Source organism: Panthera leo, chromosome B1, assembly GCF_018350215.1.
Source record: "Panthera leo isolate Ple1 chromosome B1, P.leo_Ple1_pat1.1, whole genome shotgun sequence".
NCBI classification, from domain to species: Eukaryota; Metazoa; Chordata; class Mammalia; order Carnivora; family Felidae; genus Panthera; species Panthera leo.
In genome coordinates, this window is record NC_056682.1 from 75,613,689 (window position 1) to 75,623,366 (window position 9,678).

General features: G+C 44.2%; 1 protein-coding gene across 1 annotated transcript in view; it reads left to right on the plus strand.

Moving 5' to 3' along the window:
• GATB (glutamyl-tRNA amidotransferase subunit B) overlaps nucleotides 1-8,167 on the plus strand; it is an 84,736-nt gene extending 76,569 nt beyond the window's left edge. Inside the window, exons 12-13 of the mRNA XM_042935308.1 lie at nucleotides 5,074-5,208; nucleotides 6,739-8,167. Coding sequence (XP_042791242.1) covers nucleotides 5,074-5,208; nucleotides 6,739-6,867 — 264 coding nt within the window. The 3' untranslated portion in view covers nucleotides 6,868-8,167. The remainder of the gene's footprint in view (nucleotides 1-5,073; nucleotides 5,209-6,738) is intronic.
• The last annotated feature ends 1,511 nt before the right edge of the window (nucleotides 8,168-9,678 follow it).

Genomic DNA, 9,678 nt, shown 5'->3' on the forward strand with positions numbered 1-9,678 from the left:
TTTTCACAGTTGTCTCTTACAATCTTTAGTATTTCTCTAGTATCAGTTATAACTTATCTTTCATTTCCTATTTTATTTGGAACCTCTTTTTTTCTCAATGAGTCTGACTGAAGGTTTGCCAATTTGGCTTATCTTTTCAGAGAAATAGCTCTTGGTTTCATTTATCTTTTCTATTTTTCTTGTTTTGTTTTTTGGTGTCTATTCATTTCCACTCTGATCTTTATTATTTTCTTGCTTCTACTAAGCTTGAGCTTTGCTTGTTCTTTTTCTAGATCCTTTAGGTGTAAGGTTAGATTGAAACTTATTCTTGTTTCTTGACGTGGGCCTGGATTGCTGTAAACTTCCCTCTTATGACATTTGCTTGTGCTGTGTTCCATAGATTTTGGAATGTATGTTTCCATTTTCATTTGCCCCAAGGTATTTTTATTATTGCATCTTTGATTTCTTTGTTGACCCATTGGCTATTCAGTAGCATGTTGTTTAGCCTCCATGTTTCTGTGTTTTCCAGGTTTTTTTCCTTGAAATCAGTATCCTTGAAATACAGTCATGGTCAGAAAAGATGTTTGATACGATTTCAGTCCTCTTAAATTTATCAAGACTTGTTTTGTGGCCTCACATGTGATCTGTCCTGGAGAGTGTTCCATGTGCACTTGAAGAAAATATGTATTCTGCTGTTTTGGGGTGGTAGGCGTCCAACTGGTCTATTGTGTGATTTAAGGCTACTGTTTCCTTATTGATTTTCTGTCTGGGTGATCTTTCCATTGATGTAAGTGAGGTGTTAAAGTTCCTTACTATTATTGTACAGTTGACCCTTAAACAACACAGGTTTGAACTATGTGGGTCCACTTACACACAGGTTTTTTTTCAACATATATTAGAAAGTTTTTATTTTGTAAATATAATTTTTTTCACAATGTCTTTATTTTTGCTGTATACATATAACAGTGTTTTGTATAAGACAGTATTAATATAGGTACTGACAGATGATACTTGTAAATGTACATTAACTTATGGTATTGATAAGTACAGTAATATATTTCTCTTATGATTTTCTTAATAACATTTTATTTCCTCTAGTTTATCGTAAAGATACGGTATATAATATATCTAACATACAAAATGTGTTAACAACTGTTTATGTTTTCAGTAAGGCTTCTGGTCTACAGTAAGCTGTTAGTACTTAAGGTTTGTGGAGTCAAGAGTTATATGTGGTTTTTGACTGCAAAGGGGATCAGCACCCTTAAGCTCTGTGTTGTTCAAGAGGCTGATGTATTACTGTTAATTACTCCCTTTGTGTTAATATTTGCTTTGTATATTCAGGTGCTCCTGTATTGGGTGCAAAGATACTATAATTGTTTTGTCATCTTGTTGGATTGATCCCTTTACCATTATGTAGTGCCCTTCTTTGTCTTGTTATGGTCTTTGTTTTAAAATCTATTTTGTCTGATATAATCATTGGTACCCCAGCTTTCTTTTCATTCCCATTTACATAGAATGTCTTTTTCCATCCCTTCACTTTCAATCTTTGTGTGTCTTTATGTCTGAAATGAGTCTCTGGTAAGGTAGCAAATGTGGGTCCTGGGTTTGGTGGGGGGCGGGGGGGGGGTGTTGTTGTTGTTGTTTTGTTTTGTTTTTTAAATCCATTCAGCCACCCGATGTTCTTTGAATGGAACATTTAATTCATTTACATTTAAAGTAATTATTGGTAGGTATGTACTTACTGCCATTTTATTAGTTGCTGGTTGTTTCTGTAGTTCTTTTCTATTCCTTTCTTCTCGTTCTCTTCCCTTGTGGTTTGATGACTTTTAGTGTTATGTTTGAATTTCTTTTTCTTTTTATTGTGTGTGCCTATTACAGGTTTTGGTTTACGGTTACCATGAGGTTCATAATATAATACCCTACGTATATGGCAGTCTGTTTTAAGTTAATGGTCACCTAATCTCAAATACATTCTACAAGCACTATGGTTTTCCTCCTCTTCCCATTGTTTTGATGTCATATTTTCAGTCTTTTTGTGTATTGCTTAACTAATTTTTATAGATTAGCTGATTTTACTTTTAACCTTCAAACTACCTTTACTGTATGTTTGCTTTTGTCAGAGATTTTTTCCTTTCACGGTTTTCTTATAGTTGTAGCCTTTCCTTTTTTGTTTCCAAAAGCCCCTGTAACATTTCTTCTAAAGCTGGTTTAGTGGTGATGAACTCCTTTAGCTTTTGTTTCTCAGAAACTCTGTCTCCTTAATTCCAAACGATAACCTTGCCAGGTAGATTTGTGGTTGTAGGTTTTTTCCTTTCAGCACTTTGAATATATCATGCCACTCCCTCCTGGCCTACCAGATTTCTGTGGAAAAATCAGCTAATGGTCTTATGGGGTTTCCCTTGTCCATAACTAGGTGCTTTCCTTTTGTTGCTTTTAAGATTCTTTTTTTCTTTTTGCTGCTCATCTCAGGGGACTTCCATTACCCTGTCTTCCAGATGCCGATCCATATTTGCTCTCGATTCCTTCTACTGTATTTTCATTTCAGTTATTGTATTCAGCTCTCATTGGCTCTTTTTCATATTTTCTCTTTGTTGGAGTTCTCACTGTATTCATTTTTCTCCCAAGTTTGGTAGGCATCTTTATGGCTGTGACCTTGAACTATTTATCAGGTAGATTGCTGACCTCCATTCTGTTTAGTTCTTTTTTTGAGGTTTGTCTTGTTCTTTTGTTTGGAACATATTCCTCTGTCTCCTCGTTTTGCCCGACTCTATGTATTTGTTTCTATGTACTAAGCAGATCAGCGACATTGCCCAGTCTTGAGGAATGATCTTATGTAGAAGGTATGTGCTGATCCCGACTACTCCCCAGGGGTGGTGCACAGGAGCTGCTTGGAGGGGCACCTCAGGGGAACATCTGGGTGGGTTGAGCAGTGCTTGCAGGGTAGATGGAGAGTATCAGAGAGGGTGCCCACCAGTGCTTCCATTGCACAAGAAAGTTCCCACAAATCCATGCACCTCTGGCACATACCCTAAGGGTAGTCAATAAATCTCCTCCTTATATGGCCCAAGCACTTTTCTTTTTTTCTTTTCTTTTTTTTTAACCTTTGTTTATTTTTGAGAGAGAAAGAGAGAATGCAAGCAGGGCAGGGGGCAGAAAGAGGGAGACACAGAATCCAAAGCAGGCTCCAGGCTCTAGGCTCTGAGCTGTCAGCACAGAGCCCGAACTCACAGGCTTGAACTCACGAACCGCGGTATCATGACCTGAGCCAAAGTCGGACTCTCAACCTACTGAGCCACCTGGGCGCCCCAGCCTGGCACTTTTCAAACGGCTGCCCCTGAGCTGGGTGTCAGAGTGAGTTTGTACTCCAACCTTTTAAGAGCAGAACCTCATTTCCTGTAGCCCTTGTGCTCTCCCAGAGCTAAACCCTGCTGATTTTTAAAGGCACACGTTACTGGGGGGCTCATCTTCCCAGTACAGGTCCCCAGGGCAGCAGTGCCTGATGAGTCTGAACCCCAAACTCCTCAGGGGGGACCTCTGCATTGATTTCCCTCCTACTTGTGGACTGCCACACCAGGCGTGTGGGTCCTGACTAGACCACGTCTCTGCCCCTCCTGCCCACCTCACTTTAGGTCTTTAGTTGTGGAAGAGCTGTTCTGCTAGTCTTCAGGTTGTCCTCAGAGACGATTGTTCTGGATGTAGTTGTAGTTTTGGTGTGTCCTTGGGAGGAGACAAATTCAGGATCTTCTTACTCGGCCATTTTCATCCTATCCCCCCAACATGTATTTACTCATATAAATTAGAAACAATGTTTTGCAGTTTAAGAAATTTAAGAAATTTCTAATCTAAGAAGTAGATGAGAGAAATTCTTCAGACTTGCTGTTCTGCCTTACACATTGTTCCGTTATCCCTATGCTGCTGATGCTCCACTAAGAAGTTTGTTGAAGGCAGGGAAAGTTCTTATCTGTTTTTGAGCCCTTCTCCCTCAATGCCTCACCCATTTTCTGACTGAAAAAATAGTTGAAAAGTTGGTTGGATGCATATATAGTCCGTGTTTTTCTAAGAGCAGGGACAGGTTTTCTCTAAGCAGCCAGGCCTGTGCAGCGGTAGCCAGAGGGGTGCCCTGCGGGGGGGCTTCTAGGAAGACCCACCAAAGACACCGCTCAGCCACAGTCCCCGTGAGTATTCTGATAGCTGAGCGGAAGGTGCACGGACTGTTGTAGCGACGGTAAATATTTGTGGTTTGTCTTTGTCCAGACTGGGGAAACCTTTGAGCCCTGCAGAGATACGAAGCATCTTCCCCTTCATTTGCTTTGCCCTGTGTGCTAATTATTGACAAGCTCTGTATCTCTGGGAGGAATGGCTCCTGGCTGGCCTGTCCTGAGCCCGAATGTTCATAAGGAACATCCAGTGCTCAGTACTGACCGCTGGCAGAGATGAAGGAGGTGCCGCAGGAGACTAACAGGGGAGCCCACACCCCACCCCTGCAGTTGACACTCGAAAAACAAGAGGAAGGAGGAAAACCACCCTAGGAAATGCCTTCTTTAAAAATGTATTCCTTTCTTCCCCAACTTTGATAAGTTTGGGGATTTGTTGCTGTTACTTATTTTTTTTTTTTTTTAGATAGAAAAATACACCATGAACTATTCGTTATCGTAGCCAGATTTGGGTCTAGCTCCACCAGTAGGGGATAAACGTGGCATGGCAGAGGCCCCTGTGGATTACGATTTATGTTTTTAGTTATTTTCCCTTTTGTAACTTATTATGGGGCCACTTTCTTGCCCCCCGGAAATCATAATTCCCAGCAGGCTGAGCTTTCTGGACTTCATCTCAGTGCAGTGGTTGCATCCCTCAGCCTGTGCTGCCCCTGCCTTCAACAGAATAATAGCACCTCAACTAAGTTATGCAGTGGGCGTAAAGCAGAGCTGGCCCTGGCCCTCTGACTCCTGCCGGCAGGGGCCCTGTGAGTCCTCAGCAACCAGCCCGCACATCTGGGAATTCACTGAATCTGCTCTACCTCAGCTCCGCTTGTCCTGGCCGCAGCAGGGGGAGCAGGTCCTCACTTCTCTGTCCCTCTCTCCCTCCTCTGGCCCGTAGGTGTTTGAGGAATTGTGGAGGAGTAAAGGGAAGACTCCATCACAGATTGTTTCAGAAAGGAAGCTTGAACTGATGCAGGATGAAGAGGCACTGGAACGGGTGTGCCACGCCGTGATGGAGGGGCATCCTCAAGTGGTAATTAACGGTCACCACAGGGTGGAGAGGGTCTACTCTCCTGGTCAGGCCAGGACAGGGCCAGCCTGAGGACTCGGCCAGGAGCCTCTCCACTGCTCCCTTTCACCGCCCAGAGGCACTTCCTAATTAGGGCCCGCCCTGCTTGCTCAGCAGTTCCCTAAAACACTTTATCCGTTTTTAGCTAAGGTCAAGAGCTGAAATTTGGTGAATAGCAGAAAAATACCACATTTCCTAGAAGGAAAATCCACCCCTGGAGTTGCATCTCATGCAGTTCAGTTTACAGGGGTGTTTATTGGGCTCACCAGATCCAAGTTTTGACCTCCCAGCACGGCACCCTCTCCCAGGGTGGGCACTTTGAGTCTGTTACCACTCACTCTGCTTTATAAGGAGACCGCTCACTAACAAGCCAGCAGGCATGACTGCAGAAAGGGAAGAAAGGGAAGAAAGATGGGCAAACGCTTTAGCTCCATGCCTAAAAGAGGTGGGAAGAAAGGCAGAAAGGGAAATTACTTGTAAATTATGGAGAAAATCCTTGACAGGAGCATAGCTGAAAACCAAGTCATTCTGTGTTCTGAGCACAGAACAAAATATAAAAGCGAAAATGAGTGCCGTCCCTTCCTCCCCAAGTCTAATCATACTGTCTAGAGATTTTTTAGTGGGTAAAAAATTGCTAGCATCTCTTTCAGAATAATACCCACCCACCCATCAGCTTGCCGGGGACACTAACAGCTCTGAAAAGAGCTCTCGATAAGGAAAATGAGCTTGCGCTGGGTCCAGCAATCTCCGTCTTCCTGCCTCATCTGTAGTGACTGATAAAGACACACTTTCAGTTTCGGATTCGTCCTGCGGCACTGAGTACAGATGCCCACAGACGTTATTACCCATCAAGATGCCGCAGAGCCGGAGCTCGGGGCGGGTGGCCCTGACAGTCAGTGGCTACTTGATAGGAAGCTGGCGCCTCCTTCTTTTGTTGTCCCCATCCTGCCCACCACAGTGCACTCCCCAACCCCCGTGCTCCGGGACAGCTGCCATTTTTCGGATTTGTCTTCTGACAAACACGTGTCCTTGGCAGGCAGTGGGGGAGAAGGAAAGCCGGGCATCTCCGTGCCTGCTGACCATGGGAGGATTAGAGAAGGACCTCACTCTGACTAGACTAGATCGTTCATCTAGGGTTACTCACCCCAAGACTGAGAAGCTCTGTGTCCCTGTGTCACTGTGGCACCCAGGAGAGCACCCTCGTTCCTGCACTCCAGCTCCCTTGCTGTGGACAGTCCCTCGTCTTGCACACAGCCCTCTCCTTGTCCGCTTTAATCAGAGGGCAGAGTGGCAGACATCCCTGTGATGGGAGCCTAGAAACCTCCTCAGAAGTTCACACCTCCCCCCTTTCCTTTTCTCATTTTATATCTAATCCTAACAGGAAAAAAAAAGAAATGAAGTTTAAGTGTCAGCAAACATAAACCTTAATTTAGCATTTTTAAGTATGCATATCATTATTTTCTCCTCTAAAACAGTTTCTATCTATCTTTAAAGGTAATGGACACGAAGAGGGGAAACCCCAGAGCCATAAACAAACTGATTGGGTTGGTACGAAAAGTAACTCACAACCGAGCAGATCCTACGGTGATAAAGGAGATCCTGGAGAAGCAGTTGTCGTCATGAGATGTTCTGGGTCCGTCTCTGCCCGAGGGACAGCAGAGCGGCCATGACTGAGAACCTGAGCCCGTGAAACCTGACATCCAGGGGCTCAACCTGCTGGTGCCTCCCAGTCTCTAGCCCCAGCTAGAGCTGTAGGCCACCCAGGGCCAGACCCGACTCTGCCCTGGGATGCTACCTGCACAGACCAGCAGCGACAGCCCCGTTTGCCTCATTGACCTGGAAGTGGTTCCAGGATGGCTGCAGTGGTGCTGAAGGAATAGCACGTTCCAGGCCTTAGTAATTCTAAACTAAGTGAAACACACGGTTTCAAGTGCTGTCACTGTTCTAAGAAAACTTCCCATCCCGCACTTCTTTAACAAGTATTTCTGAGTAAGTTCCAAAAGCCAGGCACTGCTCTAGGTGCCAGGCATGAGCAGTGGTCAAGAGGGACCATGGTCTGGATGCAGTATTTTAGACCTGAAAGTAGATGAGTGGAGATGAAAACCACAACAGGACAGACATGCCATAAACACACTTTTGTCTAGACAGGCCCTGCGGGGCTGGGAAGGAGGGCATTAGTCTCACTAGCCCGCACTCGTCCACGGAGTAAAAGTGACATTGCCCACCTGCTCAGCTCCCCAGGGATTGCCGGGAGGTCTGAGAGTAAATGAAACATTATTTGTAATAAAAAAAGTTTTCAAATAAATTTAATGAACAAAATATATACTGAAATATCACATAAAAAATTAACTTACACGTCAAAGATTGTGCAGCTGACAAGGACCCCCGCCCATCCCACCCTCAGGCCGAAAAAAGATTAAAACAAAAAAATGTAACATTAAATTGATTTGTTTTCCCCGGAAAGAATAAGATTATAAACTAGTACATCAAAATCTTGACCTTTAGCAGTAATTGTGGTGCAGTTAACAACCTCTCCGTGAAGGCTGGGTCGCCTTCACCCCTGTTCTCGTGACAGTAATGCGGCTTCTGTGTAACACACCGGAGCACCCCTGTGTGCGCCGCGTGCCTTTGTTACCTCTGACTCACGGTGCTCAAAGACCACTTTCACAAATGCTGTCTTGTAACGTGTCAAACCGTGGCATAAGAGAACAGACTCTTCGGAGGCTCTGATTTTACACTGGATTCTCCAGCGTACCAAGAAGAGTCCAAGCATTGCCGTCATGAACGGTGGCAGCTGGGGAACCAGAGAGAAGCAGACCTTCCCCATCGCCAGGGTGACCATGAGTGGTGCCCCAGGTGCTGGCAGTTGCTCAGGACTTCCCTAAGCATCCCCCTTACCCAGCCAAAAGAGCAGGGACAGAAAGGAAACCAGATAAGCAAGAAGAGGTAAGGTTTTTAAAAAATTGTGACAGAATGAGTGGCTCAGAATTGTGCGAGAACATGTTACCTCACGCGGCAACCACGTGCCTGCTCCGCATGCATTCTGTTCCAACACTGACGACCTACTGGACCTAGAAGTAGAATATTTTCTTTTCTAGAGAGGCTGAGTCCAACTTCTCTCTGCACTTTGCAAGTCTGAATTACAAATGGGGCAGGACAGCCTGAGCCTGGATTCTGGCAGGATGGTTTTCTCAGGAATAATATGGTTCAGTTTTGTCTTAAAAACTCCATTTTCACCAAAGGTCTGGCTTCTGGGTAATCAAACGTTACAAAAGATGATACTGGAGGATCTTTCCGGACCCTTTTAAATCAAGGCCTTGCTAAAATGGGTGATGGGGGTGGGGAGGCAGCCGGATGAAGACAAATCACCAAAATTATGTCCAGTGTAGACTGTATTATGGACTGATCGTTTCCAGAGAAAAATGCCATGGAGACACCTGATCTTTATAGTGCCGTCTACCTCAGACAATTGCCCATGGTCTTGAATGCCCACTTCTGAAATCCTGAGAATTAGACTGCTAATAGAAAAAGTAAAATCAAAACACAGCTCAGATTATTACTTGGAACCTGACTATATATTCAAAAGACCTATTTGCATGACAGAGTCAGAAACTCACAAAGTATGGCTCTACTCATAAACAGGTCTCAAGTACAGTTTTAAATACATCTTTGCATGAGTGAGAATTTAGTCTGCTTCGTTGCTGTTCCAACGAAAATCTCATGAAGATGTGTGAGTTGATGTCATGTGAAGCCATTGCCATCTGTCATTGGAATCTACACACCTGTAGGCTGGGAGGGAAATGTGCTGGAAAACTGGCTCATCCGCAGGATGGCATGAACCAACTGGACCTGGTCATGCCCAAACCATGTGTTCTGTTGGTTGACAAGGAAGTTGGTTGGTTGGTTGGTTGGCTGGCTGGTTCTGGCAGAAAGTTAGGAAGCTCAGCCTCAACACTTAGCATGGTACCTGGCACAGAGTAACTTTAGTGAATGCTGATTAAGTTTATAAAACCAAATTAGTGGACAGCCTTTTAGGATGAGAGGCTGGTGCTGCCAACAAGTAGGCTTTGAATTCTGGACATGAGTCTAGAAAGGAGCTTCTTGACTGTCCAGGCATATGTACCAAGGTGAACTTCTGTTCCTGTCTCTCAAAGTACACATGCCCCAGAAAAAAAGACGCTAATCATTATTTATAACAAGTTTAGCATGTTTTAGCTGAGCTTATACACACACACACACACACACACACACACACACCTCTTTTCTAATTATTGCTTATCTGCAAGAAGGCTATGAAATTTTTGAAAGTACACACCCTCTTGGAGCTTTGAGTTAATTAATTCAATACACAGCTTATGGGAATAACCCACAATTCATACTGTGTTTTTCATTTCTACTGAATTTGCTGCATTTCAAGGACTCTACCGAGTGTTG